We start from the raw sequence: 17,137 nt of genomic DNA, 5'->3' as shown, positions 1-17,137 counted from the left end.
GAGTTCCTCTACAAAATGTCTATTTCAGTCCTCTGCCTTAAGTAAGAACTATGTCAGGAGACGCATTTGTGTCCTTGTAATTTTTTGTTTTACCGTAACGAACATATTTGTATTCATAATAAGAAAAAAAAATCTGATTTATTTAATTCTGTATGAGGCTGACTGAACGAAGAATGCAGGAGAAAACTGAGGCTCAGAGGGGCTTATCTGATCATTCCTAACAACCCAGTTGTTCAGGGCAGAAGTGAAACTGAAATTGGGCCCCTCGTCTCTGAGGCAGGTGCAAGGGGTTCCAAACCTATATCCGCCACTGCTTTGAACTTTTTTCTCTTTTCAATTTCAACCCTTGGGAATTTAAATTTCTTTTCACATTCAGGACTCCAAATTTGGAGCTGATGTTTTAAACATGCACACACCCAGATCTCAAAGCATATGGAATATATGTCTATAAGTGCATATTGATCTTTCAGGAAAGAGATTAATAGACTCGGAGAAGGCAATGGCACCCCACTCCAGTACTCTTGCCTGGAAAATCCCATGGATGGAGGAGTCTGGAAGGCTGCAGTCCATGGGGTCGCTGAGGGTCGGACACGACTGAGCGACTTCACTTTCACTTTTCACTTTCACGCATTGGAGAAGGAAATGGCAACCCACTCCAGTGTTCTTGCCTGGAGAATCCCAGGGATGGGGGAGCCTGGTGGGCTGCCGTCTGTGGGGTCACACAGAGTCGGATACGACTGAAGCGACTTAGCAGCAGCAGCAGCCCAAGCAAACGGTTATCCCTTTAGTCAGCTTTTCACAGATGGGGACATGCAAAGATTCTGCAATTCCTCTTTTCTATTCTAAGTGACTTTCTGGAGACCCACTGCCACCTGGGGCAAAGTACACAGCCCCAAGATCATTCTGAAAGCCAGGTTTAATTTCCTTTATTGTTGTTTCATCTATTGCTGCAATCAGAAGGAAGTGTAAGCACTCTTTGAAGCAAGTCTCTTGCTGGTTAGCAACTAACTTCTCCAGCTTAATTGCTTTGTCCTCTTGGAGTTTACGTGGAGTTAGAATCCACACTCAGGGACCTGCTAAAGCTGGAAATGGGTGAAACTGTCACCTCCAAGAATAACAGGCATCTCAATGAAGATAAGTCTCACAATGCAAGTAAAAAATAAATCTGATGACCTCAGGGAGACATTAAAAATTTAAACGACAATGAAGACAGGAGAGAAGGGGAGAGGAAGGTAATAACTATGAAAAACATTTTTTTTAAAGCATAACAAAGAAATATACGCGATGAATGAACACACACAGCTATTTGGAGTTGGGGGCAAGTTAATTATATTCAAAAAAGACTGCATCTCCAGAATTTCTTTCTTTTTTTTTTTGCAGTTAAATATTTTAGTTCCTTCATATAGAGACATATTACACATGTTAACAACCATGAAAAACAATACAAAATGCCCTCGATTTAACAAGTAGAAAAATATAACTAGTATATATGGCAATTGTGAATCTAATACTGTACAGAAGTAATTTATGGATCTTACAAATAAATTATACTTAAATGCCCTTTTAAAATTCTTTCCCCCACCCTAGATGTACACCAGAACTTACAATAGGAAAGGTTCCGAGCCTAGCTTATCGGAAAAAAAAAAAAAAATCAGTGCCAGTCAAATGTTCTGCCGACAAGCTCAAAGAATTTCTTATTTGGCTCATGAAAATATTCGTGCAGTTTATTGAGGAGTCTGGGGTCCACTTGGGGGTGCGCCCGGCCTTTGGACTCGTGTAAGCAGCGGTCCCGGCCGCTGTCCCTCAGGCAGTAGAAGCCCTTGGTTTTGTTAAAGTAGAAGTTGGAGGCGTTGATCTGCGGCGACAGCCTCAGGAACCGCTCCACCTTCTGGATCTCGGGGAAGGGGTCCCTGATGAGGCGGTCGCCGTCCACGATGTGGATGCGGCGCAGCGGGAAGAAACGCAGCCAGTTCTGCATGTGCAGGTGGTACAGGCTGCGGTTGAGAGCCTTGTAGTCCACGTTGAGGCGGCCGTCGCGCACCAGGAACTCCTCGATGGACGGGTAGGGCTTGCGCTTCTGCACGTGGTTGTAGAACACTTGCGTGTAGTCGGATAGCACGCGCTCCGACGGGTCCCGCAGGATAAGCAGCAGCCGGATGGCCGGGTTCATGCCGTGGACGCGCTCAGGCACTTTGGGCGACGTGAAGTACGCAGGGGTCTTTTCCACCGTGAGCTGGTGTGGGGCAGAGAAGGGCATCTGGCTGAGGTACCAGCCCAGGCCTTGGCTGTAGTGCTCCTCCCAGTCGAAGAAGTGCACCTCGTTCTCGGCGGCCGCCACGTCCGGATGCAGGCTGAGCATCTCCAACAGTGCGCGGGTACCGCCCTTGCGCACTCCGATGATGATGGTCTGCGGCAGCTGCTGGGCGGAGCCATTGGGGGCTGCGCCGTCGGAGATCTCCTCCTGGAGGGCTGCCGCTTTCCGCACCAGCTCCGGCAGGCCCGGCTCGTCCCCTGGCACCACCGCGGGGCGGGAAGGCACTAGCTGGAGCTGGGCCACCAGCATCACCGCGCCCAGGAGCAGCGGGGCCATGCCGGACACCACGGTGGCTTCACTGGGCCGGGCGCCGCTGGGTCATGAAGTGCTGCCCGCGGGGGGTCGTCTCCAGATCAGTGACACATGGGTATTGCAGGCTTCTGATTACTAGGAAACAAAGGGGAAAATATTAACCCCACGTAAATACTTGGCTTAATCAAGCTGACAACTCTGTCATCTTTGGCAAGACATTCAGCTCCTCGGGGTTTTCTGTTTCTTTATTAGATGGTAAAAAATCTGCATGCAATGCTGGAGACCCAGGTTTGATCCCTGGATGGGGAAGATCCCTTGGAGAAGGAAATGGCAACCCGCTCCAGTATTGTTGCCTGGTGAATCCCATGGGCAGAGGAGCCTGGCAGAGGAGTCCACAGGGTCGGGTAGCAAAGAGTGTGACATGGCTGAGTGACTTTCACTTTCACTTATCCTATCAAGCAAGGGTGTCAAACAGTTTCTGCACCAGGCAAGAGAGTAAATGGTTAGGCTTTGGGGGACATATAGTCTCCATGGGAACTCTTTCAGCTATGTTGATTTTCTCTTAAGTGTCCACAGTCAATGCACAGAGACTTGGGTGTAGTTGTGTTCCAATAAAGTCTTATTTATGGGCACTGACATTTGAATTCCGTATCATTTTCATGGATCATTAAAAATTATTATTCTTTTACTTTTTTTCCCCCCAATATTTATATGTTTAGTGCTTTATTGACACAAAAACCAGGCCAGATTTGGCCTGTAGTCCTATTTTGCCAAACTTTGCTACAAAGGAAAAAGATTGGGAAGGTCTGTTGGACCTCAGGAAACATCAGTGAATAGCAACTAGCTTCGAGCCCCAGGCAGAGGGGCAAGAGACAGCGAAGCAGCCATGGTTTCTGCTCCCCTACCCATGAGGGGCTTCTGATTTAATAGGACCGGCGAACTTGTTTGAAAAATGGAACGGTTAGTTCCTGTTGTTCACTTGTCCCTGGATCCAGTTCTTGCTGTGGCCTCAGTGCAGAGGGGAACGTACTTCCCAGTGATTTTAAGATTTGGCCAGTGGCACGTGGGCAGATTGACTGGTCTGAGCTCCTTGCAGTCCAAAGGACTCTCCAGAGTCTTCTCCAGCACCACAATCCAAAAGCATCAATTCCTTGGAACTCAGCCCAAACCAGTCAAACCTAAAGGAAATCAACCCTGAATATTCATCGGAAGGACTGATGCTGAAACTGAAGCTCCAATACTTTGGCCCTGGATGCAAAGAGCTCACTCATTGGAAAAGACCCCAATGCTGGGAAAGACTGAGGGCTGAAGGAGAAGGGGGCTGCAGAGGATGAGATGGTTAGATAGCATCACTGACTCAATGAACATGAGTTTGAGCAAACTCAGGGAGATAGTGGAAGAGAAAGGAGGCTGGTGTGCTACAGTCCATGGCATTGCAAAGCGCTGGACACGACTTAGTGAATGCACAACAACGTGGGCAGAAACGACAGTGTGCCAGTGCCCAGCAGAGGCCTTAAGAGGAGTGTGTTTTCACATGTCCTCAGTCCTTACACCATTGTGATGAACAACAACAACAAAAATGTGCCCAGGTCCCAGGAGAAAGACAAACCGCACTTGGCATAGAGCCACCCCATGTGTGCAGCCTAGCCATTTCCCTCGTGTGTGAGAATGCATGCTTGTGGTTTTAAGCTGTTGAGTTTGGGGCTGGTTTGTATTGCAGTACAAATTTGGCAAAAGTTAACCGACACAACCTGACTGCAAGCATCAGTATGGTATCCGTTATGATCACAGTTCAGGTACTTTGAGGACCTGCGTTCCTTCATTTTGCCTGAAACAATTAGGGATGTCTTCCTAGTAGAGCAAGTGTGTGCAGTGGGCCTGGAGGGATGAACAGGTGAGGTTACTGGAAGGAACAAAAAACTTTCACACAAGCAAAGGTTAACTGTTTATAAAGAGCGAGTCTTGCAGTCTGCTCAGTGGAATGTCACCCCAACACGGCAGTGGAAAGTAGAAATGCAGGACAGTTATAGATGAGGGTCTTGCCCAGGGACACAAAAATTTATTCCACTTCAAGATTCACGGTCTAAATTTAAAGCTCTAAACGCAGGGCTCTTCCCATGAACTGCCTGCTTTATGCCTTCTCCTCCTTTAACTCTGAGATTTATCACATTTGGGCGTTAAAGTCCCTAAGGAGCACAGGCACTGCTGAGCTGCAGCGTATGGGCCCCCAAGACACATGAGCCACGGTTGATGTTTTTACGGGGCTGATAAGCAGCAATCCGTGTTTGACCCTCTCCAGGAAAGAGGCGATTGGAAGCTCTGTTTTAAATAATCTCTGTCTAAACACAGCTTAGGGAGAGTTGGAGACAGGCCCAGTTTGGGGACTGTAGGACTTACAAAGCCAGAAAACACATTTTCCATCAAGAAGGCCCATCATCTTCATTATGCCAGGTTTAAAATTCACTTTAATAGTTTAAAACTTGTCTGGTGGTAGAGGTATAGTTGCTAGTTGTGTTTGACTCTTTTGACCCCATGAACTACATAGCCCGCCAGGCTCCACTGACTCTTTTGACCCCATGAACTACATAGCCCACCAGGCTCCACTGTCCATGGGATTTCCCAGGCAAGACTTCTGGAGTGGGTTGCCATTCCCTTCTCCAGGGGATCCTCCCGACCCAGGGATTGAACCCAGACTTCCTGCACTGCAGGCAGATTCTTTACTGGCTGATCCACTAGAGAAGTACTAAAATTTGTCTTGAATGTGTAATGAAGAACAATATACAGGGCTTCCCTGTTTATGATCAAATTGATTTGATATCCTTCAGATATCAATTGTATTAACCACTTTGAAAAATGTATATTCAAGACCAAACAATTAAGAAGTTGAAAATCATAGAACACTGGAAAAGGAAACTGCAAAATCACCACATGCTTATTTAGGAAAAAAAAAAAAAAAAACGTTTCAGAGAGCTGGCCAAACAAGATGGGGTTCAAGGTTGGTCTTACTGATTGGATGAGCTCAATTTAATGGGCCATTTGCTTTAGTCAAATGCATGTTTTAGCATGACTCAGTGAAATTCTATTTCCTTTTCCACTGCTTGTGTGGGTCAGCCAAAGGGACCAGTTGTGCTTGCCTTTCACACGTTTAGGGTATGTGAGCAGGTGCACGCGTGTGCTTGTGTATCTGCACATCTATGTGTACATGTGTGTAGATGTGTGTGCATGTGCAGGGTGTTACGTGGGTGAAGTGAGGGAGAGAGCAGCTCTTCCACACTGAGCAGCCACACTCTCCCCATCTCACAGCCTCACATCCCAGAAAACAGCCCGATCCTGGGACACCGAAGGAACAGAGCCAGAGGCCAGACCTGAGATCCACACCCTTTGACTATCCATGCTCTTTTCACTTTATTATGAGGCATGCGGATTAGCACAGGGAGCATCTGAGATCACTTTCCTAAAGGGGAGTTACCAGCAGACAGCAAAAAGAAGAAACTTTTTTTTTTTTTTTTTTCTGGTTGAACCACGAGGCTTGTGGGATCTTAGTTCCCCTACCGGGGATTAAATCTGGGCCCTCAGCAGTGAGAGCCTGAAGTATTAACCACTAAACCACCAGGGAATTCCTGAGAAGAAACTAAATATAATTTGTCTTTTACAAAAACAAAACAAAAACACCACCACTCTGAAACAACCCCCCCTCCAAAACAACCAAAAGACTAGTATGTAGTTTAAAAACTCCTTGTTGCTATTCAGTCGCTTAATTGTGTCCAACTCTTTACAAGCCCATGGACTGCAGCACTCCAGGCTTCCCTATCCTTCACTATCTCCCAGCGCTTGTTCACATTCATGTCCATTGGGTCTCTGATGCCATCCAAACATCTCATCCTTTGCCATCCCCTTTTCCTCCTGCCTTCAATCTTTCCCAGCATCAGGGTCTTTTCTAATGAGTTGGCTCTTTGCATCAGGTGGCCAAAATAATTGAGCTTCAGCTTCAGCATCAGGCCTTCCAAGGAATATTCAGGACTGATTTCCTTTAGGATTGACTGGTTGGATCTCCTTGCAGTCCAAGGGACTCTCAAGAGTCTTCTCCAACACCACAGTTCAAAAGCATCAATTCTTTGGCGCTCAGCTTTCTTTATAGTCCAACTCTCATATCCATAAATGACTAGTGGAAAAACCATAGCTTTGACTAGATGGAACTTTGATGGCAAAGTGATGTCTCTGTTTTTTAATATTCTGTCTGGTTTGGTCATAGCTTTTCTTCCAAGGAGCAAGCGTCTTTTAATTTCATGCCTGCAGTCACCATCTGCAGTGATTTTGAAGCCCAAGAAAATAAAGTCTGACACTGTTTCTATTGTTTCCCCATCTATTTGCCATGAAGTGATGGGTGGATGCCATGATCTTAGTTTTGCGAATGTTGAGTTTTAAGTCAAATTTTTCACTCTCCTCTTTCACTTTCATCAAGAGGCTCTTTAGTTCCTCTTCGTTTTCTGCCATAAGGGCAGTATCATCTGCTTATCTGTGGTTATTGATATTTCTCCTGGCAATCTTGATTCCAGCTTGTGCTTCATCCAGCCTGGCATTTCACATGATGTTCTCTGCATATAAGCTAAATAAGCAGGGTGACAATATACAGCCTTGATCTATTCCTTTCCCAATTTGGAACCCATCTGCTGTTCCATGTCTGGTTCTAACTGTTGATTCTTGACCAGCGTACAGGTTTCCCAGGAGGCAGGTAAGGTGATCTGGTATTCCCTACTTTCACCAATACCTTCTCCCCTCCACTCTTCCAACCACACTGCCTTCCCCAAAGGAGTTATGTAAGTAAAAGTGTAACACACTGTTTTACAAGATATTCAGAAAACCTCAAATCATCACAGGTCATTAAGAGCTGCTCAGGAAGGTAAGAGCTGCTGCTGCTGCTGCTGCTAAGTCACTTCAGTCATGTGCAACTCTGTGTGACCCCACAGACGGCAGCCCACCAGGCTCCCCCATCCCTGGGATTCTCCAGGCAAGAACACTGGAGTGGGTTGCCATTTCCTTCTCCAATGCATGAAAGTGAAGAGTGAAAGTGAAGTCGCTCAGTCCTGTGAGACTCTTAGCGACCCCATGGACTGCAGCTTACCAGGCTCCTCCAACCATGGGATTCTCCAGTCAAGAGTACTGGAGTGGGGTGCTACTGCCTTCTCCGAAAGGTAAGAGCAACCCTCTCAAAGCTGACAGTAACCACTGCTCATTTATGTCTCCAACACTTAGTCACAGCTTGCCCTAAGATGGATCATATCTCATTGTTACTTTTATTATAGATGTTAAAATGACCCACATATGCATTTGTACATTTTCCAGGAGCCCTGTTTTAAAAACAGAATATTTTCTGTAACCCTATCCAAAACATTATTACTTCAACACAAAATGAAGGAGATTTTTTGCAGTTTTTTGTCTTAAGTCTTCAAAAGCCAGTGTGTATACATTTGTAGGACATCTCAAAGCTGCTTCTTGTTGCTGTTGTCCAGTCACTAAGTCACGTCTGAGTCTTTGCAACCCCTTTGCAAAGCCAGGCTTGCTTTTTAATATGGTGTTTAGGTTTGTCATAGCTCTACTTCCAAGGGGCAAGCATCCTTTAATTCCGTGGCTGAAATCACCATCTGAGGTGATTCTGGGGCCCAAGGCCACATGTGGTTTCTGACAACTGGAGTGGACAGCCCAGAGATCCACAGCACTGAGCAATGTTGCAATTCTTACTCTGAAAGCTCGTTAATTGTGGAACCTGCTTTCTTCAAAAGTAAGATCCTTGACCCCACTCACAAATCAGGAGCATCTCAAACAGGAAAAGAACCAGGAAGGAAAGTTTGAAATTGCAAGCAGCACAAAAATAAATGGAGTATTCTCTCTTCAGAAGTAAACTAGGTACTATCAAAGGGAATCTTCTGGAAGTCTGGAGCCTGAGCTGGCATCAGCACAAAGACTGTTCAACAGCACCTGGAGGCCAGTCTACATTCCTCCAAAAAGCAATGTTGGCAGCAGTCATCCGGAGCACTTGCTACTGAGCAGACACTAGGCTAGCCACTTTACACACAGGACCCATGTGACGCACACTGCGTGCTGGACGGAACTGATCCTGTCACAAGAAAGTGAGGCTCAGAGAAACGGAGTGGTTTCTTCAGTCATGTCCATCTCTTTGCATCCCTAAGGACTGTAGCCCACCAGGCTCCTCTGTCCATGGGATTCTCCAGGCAAGAATACCAGAGTGGGTTGCCATTTCCTACTTGAGGGGATCTCCCGACCCAGGGATCGAACCCTCGTCTCTTCTGTTTACCTGCATTGGAGGGTGGGCTCTTTTACCACTAGCATCACCTGAGAAGTCCCATCCTTCCCTGTTGAAAGAGATCTAACTCACTCTCTGTTCACTCCCTTTTACCAGGCAGGCTGCTTGCTTCATCTTGCAGTGATAAACCAAGCCCTGAGTTTCAAAAATTCTGAAGCCAAGAGTCTTTCCCATCAGCAGCACTAGGCTTCCTTGGATTCCACATGAAGATGCTGACCACACACCAGGCACGGGGGACCCATGGGAAAGGACACAGAATTTTCCAGGTGGAGATTCTCCTGCATTAAAAATTAAATCCAAGGGAACTTCCCCGGTGGTCCAGTGGTTAAGACTCTTAGCTTTCACTGAAGGAGGCATGGGGTCAGGGAACTGGGAAGCCACATGCTTTGAGGTGAAAAAAATACAAGTTAAATGCAAATCCTTTTCGGGTCAGGAATGAACCTAGAATAGGATCTGTCTGCCCCTCCCACCTCACTGCCCTTTTAAGCCAAGCTCGGGCCTTCCAGTTCATTTGATGGTACCAAGCTCACACCAGCTCTGTGCCTTGGCCTTCTCTGCTCCGTCTTTCCAGGATGCTCCATCCCCCAACATGCTTCCTGAGGCTGGCTGTCCCGTCACGGATTTTATTTCAAACGCTGGCTTTCCTCGGCAACATGAGCTCAACCTCTCGCCTTTAATCACTTTCTTTCCCATCATCTTGTTTTATATTCCTGATATACTATCCAAAATTATGTTTGCTTGTTTACTGCCTGCCTCTCCACCCAATAAAGTCAATTCAGAGCTTCCTTATCAGCATCCTACCTCCCGCTGCTGCATCCTCGGGGGCTGGTGTGATTGCTGGTACCCAGTGGGTGCTAGAGATGCTGTTTGCTGAATGAACACATTGGATGTAGCGGCAAGTCAGGCAAATGACGGAAGGCACTGACAGAGGCTTTTCATTCAGCAGAAAGAGAAACTTAACCATTTGCCACTTATGAAAAAGACAGTGGCAAAAAGTAGCAAGCTTTCCTCCCTAGAGGATCAAATAGGAACCAGATGTTGAGAAGGGGGCTCAAAATTTCTCCTGGAGGACGGACAAAATCGCCTGAGAGCCTAGAATGCATTTTCATTAAAAAAGGATGGGAACTAGTGAGATAACCCTTCAAAAATATTTTAATTTTCTTCTTAAGTCTTACCACAAAATTCACATTATGACCGAGATTTCAAATGTAACCACTACAACACATCTGCTCTCAGCTCCATCACTAGAACATGTTCATGGATAAAATTAAAGAACTAGAATATTTCACAGGAGGGACATTCAGTACATCAAGCACAGCGGTGCTTGTGGTCCTTCTGTCTGCAGGAAAACCTTTTCGCCCCTCAGAAAAAGATGGTCTTGGATGACAAGGATGGTTATCTGGGGGACCAAAGTCATCCAAGGGATTTGACAGAAGGGTTGGAAAGGAAGCAATTACTCTCTCCCTGAGTGTCCACCGCGTGTCAGGCAGTAAGCCCTCATGTAGAAATTATCCCTCCAAATACTTGTAACAGTATCAAGGGGGTGGCTATTCTTCTTTTATCTTATATATTTGTAAGCAATAAAAGGGCAGTGAGTGGTAATAGAAAAGCAACTGGACAGACCCAGGCTAGAATTCTTATAGCTAGCTGAGCTCAGGTTAGCTTCTCATCTCTTTGGGCCTCAGTGTGCCATTCTGCAAAACGGGCTAAAATCTACTTCATAGGGATGCTATCATGATTCCAATAGATTACCCATGCCAAAGAGACAGGGCGATGTCTGGCATTTACAGGGCATACTACGAATGCTAATGGCCTGCCTTTCTCCCCAAGGCAGACACAGAAACACACTATTAAGGTTAAAGTGAAAATGAAAGTCGCTCAGTTGTGTCCGACTCTTTGCGATGCCACGGACTACACAGTCCATGGAATTCTCTGGGCCGAAATACTGGAGTGGGTAGCCTTTCCCTTCTCCAGGGGATCTTCCCAACCCAGGGATCAAACCCAGGTCTCCCGCACTGCAGGCAGATTCTTTATCCCTGATAGCTCAGTTGGTAAAGAATCTGCCTGCAATGCAGGAGACCACGTTTCGATCCCTAGGTAAGGAAGATCACTGGAGAAGGCTGGAGAAAGGATTGGCTATCTACTCCAATATTCTTGGGCTTCCCTTGTGGCTCAGCTGAGTAAGATTAAAAGACCTTCTCAAATAAAGAAGGCTGAGTGCCGAAGAATTGATGCTTTTGAACTGTGGTGCTGGAGAAGTTTCTTGAGAGTCCCCTGGACTGCAAGGAGATCAAACCAGTCAATCCTAAAGGAAATCAACCCTGAATATTCATTGGAAGGACGGATGTTGAAGCTGAAACTCCAGTACTTTGGCCACCTGATGTGAAGAGCCGATTCCCTGGAAAAGATACTGATGCTGGGAAGGATTGAAAGCAGGAGAAGGGGGCGACAGAGGGTGAGATGGTTGGAGGGCATCACCGACTCGATGGACACGAGTTAGGGCGAATTCCGGGAGATGGTGAAGGACAGAGAAACCTGGCGTACTGCGTTCTCTGGGGTCACAAAGAGTCGGACACAACTGAGCAACTGAACTAGAACAAAAACGTCACAGGAGCAAGAAGTGTGCTTTGCCTCTGAGTGGAGATGCCTTCCTTGGGCTGCGGTGAGCACATCCCAGGCAGAGGGGGCAAGCTTGCTCCAAGCCTGATAACACAGCAGAAAGGAGGAGAGCTCTTGTGTTACTCTCCAAGAATTGCCTCTCTCCACACATGCTGGAGTGTCGAGTGATTTAACTTTCTGGCATGCAGTAATACCCAAGTAAAGACGGTTTGATGAGAACCGTCCTTTCTGTATCCAACCAAACTTCTGAGCAATCAACGGTAGATGATGTTTTGTTTGCCTTTAGGAGACCTTTACCTCTGCCTAGCTAATTTAAGAGCATGTGGCAGCAGGGTCAACTTTCCATCCTTGGCAGGTCATCGTGGAAACCAAGAAAGAGGAAGCAGATTTAGCTCCTGCCTGTCAGTCTACAGAAGGACAGAGAGATCTCAAGACTCCCATAAATATTTATTTTCTTGAAACTGCCTACACATGACACTTGTCAACAGCTGTTGACATTGACTTTTGCTTGAATTTACTCATGGTAATTGCTGTGAGGTAAGTTGGGGGTAGAAAAGAGCTCAGGGTACAAAAGACGCAAGGTCAGTTCACATAATGTTACTACAGAGAGAAGTCAGTCAGAATGAGAAAAACAAGGATGGAATATTAATGCATATATGTAGAATCGGAAAAAAATATTGGTATAGACAATCTTATTTACAAAGCAGAAATAAAGGCACAGATGCAGAAAACATGTGGATACCAAGGGGGGATTGGGGTGAATTGGGAGATTGGGACTGACACAGGAACGTTGATATATATCTGTTTTATACATGTTGGTACTGCACTGCACTGTAAGTCGCTTCAGTCGTGTCCAACTCTGTGCGACCCCATAGACGGCAGCCCACTAGGCTCCCCCATCCCTGGGATTCTCAAGGCAAGAACACTGGAGTGGGTTGCTGTTTCCTTCTCCAATGCATGAAAGTGAAAAGTGAAAGTGAAGTCGCTCAGTCCTGTGAGACTCTTCGCGACCCCATGGACTGCAGCCTACCAGGTGCCTCTGTCCATGGGATTTTCCAGGCAAGAGTACTGGGGTGGGGTGCCACGGCCTTCTCCAATACATATTGGTACTATGTATAAAATAGATAACTAAGGAAGACCTACTGTATAGCAGAAGGAATACCACTCAGTGCTCTGTGGTGACCTAAATGGGAAGGAAATTCAAAAAAGAGGGGTTATATGTATACGGATAGCTGATTCATTCTGCTGTACAGCAGAAATAAACACAACGTTGCAAAGCAATCATATTCCAATTTAAAGAAAAAAAGTTTCTCTGGGCCACACTGACTGCCTGGGAAAAGGAGGAGTAACCAGCCCTATTTTCCTCTTGAAAAAGACCAGGACTGTTCCAACACTCCCTCCTCCACTTTCTAGGCTCTGTTACCTCCATGACACGGGAGGCTCCATATATACAGAAGGGTACCTGGATAATGAATGCAACTCCCCGGAATTGAAGGAAGGAGGTGCCTGGGTCAGCCCAGGAGGGCAGCATGGTGGGGCAAGAATTTGGGGCCAGTGGATTTCAATCACCATGTTATTTCCAAGCTTCTGAGAATTCCCTGATCCAACGATGGATGATAAATGCCAACTGCCCCATAAGTAGCCTGAAGTCAACCCACAGGATATACTTTTCCAAATTAGGTGAGAGATTAGGTTGAAGGATCTGGGCAAGGCGTTGCAAGTTGGAGTCAATTAAAGCTCCCCACATCCCCACCAGGAGCTCTGGCTGCTCCATCACCTTCGCCAGGCACTTTCCAGGCTTACAAGTGCACATCGATTCCCTGGGGATGTAGTTCAAAATGCAGATTCTAATCCAAGAGTTCTGGGCAGAGGCCTGGGAGTCTGCATTTCTAACCAGTTGCCTGGAGAACCGGTCTGCCCACCCACAGCCTTTGGAATGGTAAAAACTAAAGAACTCCCTGAGCTTGGAACAACTGCATCCATTCAGATTCGGAGCCTGATGCCCCTGGCCTTGGGCTGGGAAGGCTGCCTTTGGATTTGGTCTCCTATGGTTATTAGGGTAGTTTGTTTTTAAATCCAAGGCTGGAAACAATTGCAGGAGACAAAATAGAGAGGGATCAGTCTGGTCACAGAGGTGGTGTTATCTGTGGACAGGGGTGGAGGGCCGATGCTGGAATTCAGAGGATTTAGAGCCAAAAACCCAGGCGCAAATCTCAGCTTTATAACTTAAAATCCACGAGAGAGCACTGAAAACCCAGAGCCTTCGATCGAATGTCCTGGCCAACGTACACTATTGGAAGGATTAAACAGAACAGCCTATGAGGGTGCTTACGATGTTGCCATATTGCCTGGCCGATGGCAAGCCCTTCAATCGTGGCAGCTATTTTTGTCTCTTAAAAAAAAAAAGGGGGGAGGCTGTGTGATATAAATGGGAATCAAGGATGATAATTAGTCAAACGCATTTGTTCATGATCCAAAGTACTGCAGTGACTCAACCAGACAGAGGCTTGCAGGAGAAAGGACAGTGGCACACAGGGGCGATCCAGGCTCTCTGTCTGGGGAGGGGCTCGCAGAGGGTCCTCCAGAAAGGCCCCCTGCCTGAATGATAGGTGGCCAGGTGTGTGCAGGAGGGATGAAGAGGACCCCTCCACCCCCTTCATGTTTAATCTGTGGTGCTGTGCACAGGAGGCAGTGGTGACCTAAATAAATCCTTCATTAGAAGCAGAAACACACTGGCACAGGCTGAGCTCCGTGACGGGAGGGCGGACGGGGCCTCTCTTATTACTCAGTGCAGCTGAGTGGAAAAGGGGGCCGTGCCAGCAGACGGGAGACAGGATCTCAACTGCCTCGGTGCGCTCGGATACGCACGGCTCAGCTCCCGCTCCAGGTATGAGCCAATCTCCCCACAGGTGCCATCTGACTGTGAGAACGTCCCTGGACGAGGTGGACAGTCCTCATCACCCCACTCATGGCCAGCACCCATGCAATCCATTTCCCCGGAAATGGACAGGAAAGAGACACAGAGCTTCAGAGGCCAAAGAACCCCCTGTCCTTTCTGCATCCCTGTTGATTAGGACACAGGTCACAGAGGACCAGAGCCCCAAGGTCAAGGGTGCAGGGGCTGAAATGAATCAGAAAGCAACGTCTGCTGATACCCATGCACTGAACCCCAAACACACGGGAACCTGTGTTTCTTTTATTTGGGGTCACGGAGCCCTAGAATAGTTGCCACTGAAAATAAATATATACAAGTCAAAGTAAATTCTTCCCCTGGATACGCAAAGGTGGAGGGTGAATTTGTCTCATTTCTTGAGCCAGGCTGGATAGACTGAATGATGTTGCCTCTCAAATTTCATAGGTTGAAGCCCTTGTCTCTGGTGTGGTGGATATTTGGAGATGGGGCCTTGGGGAAGTAATTAGAGTTAGATAAAGTCCTGAGGATAAGACCCGTAATGAGATGAGCGTCCCTGGGAAAAGAGGGAGAGAGATTCGTGCTCTGTCTCTGCCACCTGAGCATGCTCTTGCTTGCTTGCTTAGTTGCTCAGTCGTGTCTGCCTCTTTGTGAACCTGTGGACCGTAGCTCATCAGGTTCCTCTGTTCATGGGATTTTTCAAACGAGAATACTGGAGTGGGTCGCCATTTCCTCCTCCAGGGATTTTCCTAACCCAGGGATCGAAACTGCATCGTCTGTGTCTCCTGGATTGCAGGCAGATTCTTTACCCACTGAGCCATCGGGGAAGCCCCAATGCTAGATGGTAACCATCTGCAACCTGGAGAGAGCTCTCACCAAGAACTGAATCTGTTCGCATCTTGAACTTGAGCTGGGAAGAATAAATACTTGCTGTTGTTTAAGCCACCCAGCCTCTGGCATTTTGTTACAGCTGCGGAGCACACTCACGTGCTATGCCGTGCTTAGTCTCTCAGGTGTTTCTGACTCTTTGCGACCCCATGGCCCATGGACAGTAGCCCACCAGGCTCCTTGGTCCCTGGGGATTCTCCAGACAAGAATACTGGAGTGGGTTTCCATGCCCTCCTCCAAGGGATCTTCCCAACCCAGGGACTGAGCTCAGGTCTCCCACATTAAAGGCAGATTCTCTACCATCTGAGCCACCAGGGCTGATACACAGCCCTTAGGGGAAAGAAGAAAGAAAGAGTCTGCCTGGGACTGTTTCCACTGGGTGAGTCTTCCCAGGGTGGCACACCACGGTCTCCTGGATCCAGGCAGGTGACATGAACCTTGGAAACTGGGTGGCTGGGGCGAAGGAAAGCAGCAAGCAGCCCCGTGTGTACACAGGCGGTGTAATGAGCAAGCTGCTGCCATAACTCTGGCCGGTGTTTTTGGGGAAGAGGGACCAGTGTCGTATGATCTTTGGATTTTTTGAGACTCTATTATGGATACTTATATGAAAGTTCTTGATTTTTATGGATGCTCAAAAAGGTGAAGATTTTTTTTTTTTTTTAAATGAAAGGATTAGAAGGCAAGTCTGCAAAGACTGATGCCTCAGGTCTATGCTTTCCCACAGGTGATCACTTCACACTTTTACAAGACACCTATGATGCTCCAATACTCTAGCCTGGAAAATCCCATGGAGGGAGGAGCCTGGTAGGCTGCAGTCCATGGGGTTGCAAAGAGTCAGACACGACTGAGCGACTTCACTTTCACTTTTCACTTTCATGCACTGGAGAAGGAAATGGAAACCCACTTCAGTGTTCTTGCCTGGAGAATTCCAGGGACGGGTGAGCCTGGTGGGCTGCTGTCTATGGGGTTGCACAGAGTCGGACACGACTGAAGTGACTTAGCAGCAGCAGCATGATGCTTCCATCCCCTTCATGCAGCACAGCCTAGTCATGGCGAAGGGGCTTGTGTAACTCTATGAAGCTATGAATCGTGTCGTGCAGGGTCATATAAGAAAGACGGGTCACAGTGAAGAGTTCCAACAAAATGTGATCCCCTGGAGGAGGGGAATTCCTGGGACACAGAAATGACCCAGTCACTGCCCTCAGAGCACCCTGTAATGTAGAAGATACCTGTGGAAGGAAACCTATTACGGTGTCCAGGGTGATCAGGGATTAGGCACCGCTGTATCAGAGCACAGGGGAGAGAAGCCACACAGGAAGAAGACAGGGAGGGCCTGGCATCATTGCACTAAAAGGAATCAACATCAGTGGCCAGAAATAATCCAGGAGGAGGCTTGGGGTCTGCTTGGCAGGAAGTCCCCAGGGACAATCAGCCCAGAAAGAGTTTGCAGCAGAATCAGGGCTGGGCAGGGGGCAGGGACTCAGCCCGTGCTGGGGTTGGCTGTGGAGGTAAGGTCTTTGGGGAAAAGTGGCAGATGATACGAGACTGCAGGAGCCCGTAGGGGCCACAACTTGAAATTCAGAAGCACAGGGAGGGGAAAGAGCCCTGGCAATAGAACAAAGGAAAAATTCCTCAGCCTGAGTCCCAGAAACGCCACTCACAGACTCCAAGTTGGGACACGTTAATGGAAAATCTTGGAAACTACTGCTCACTCTTGGTCCAAGAGCTTGTTTTTGTCTTTCCTCTTGGATATGCGTGTTCTTGGTTTAACGTGATCATTTAAAAACAGACATTTGAGTGTGAGCTCAGTACTGACCTTGAAAGACACCAG

General features: G+C 47.3%; 1 protein-coding gene across 4 annotated transcripts in view; it reads right to left on the bottom strand.

Annotated features, from left to right (window-relative positions):
* Window positions 1–1,305: 1,305 nt before the first annotated feature.
* HS3ST1 (heparan sulfate-glucosamine 3-sulfotransferase 1) overlaps window positions 1,306–17,137 on the bottom strand; it is a 36,312-nt gene continuing 20,480 nt past the window's right edge. For all 4 annotated transcript variants that reach the window (XM_086407491.1, XM_086407492.1, XM_086407489.1 and 1 more), the window contains one exon: window positions 1,306–2,701. In XM_086407491.1, coding sequence (XP_086263617.1) covers window positions 1,652–2,590 — 939 coding nt within the window. In that variant the 5' untranslated portion in view covers window positions 2,591–2,701 and the 3' untranslated portion in view covers window positions 1,306–1,651. The remainder of the gene's footprint in view (window positions 2,702–17,137) is intronic.

Source organism: Bos grunniens, chromosome 6 (genome assembly GCF_055505025.1).
Source record: "Bos grunniens cultivar Pamir isolate PY7600 chromosome 6, Bosgru_T2T1.0, whole genome shotgun sequence".
NCBI lineage: Eukaryota > Metazoa > Chordata > Mammalia > Artiodactyla > Bovidae > Bos > Bos grunniens.
Note: the sequence above shows the minus strand (reverse complement) of the source record. Positions and strands in the feature narration are given on the sequence as shown.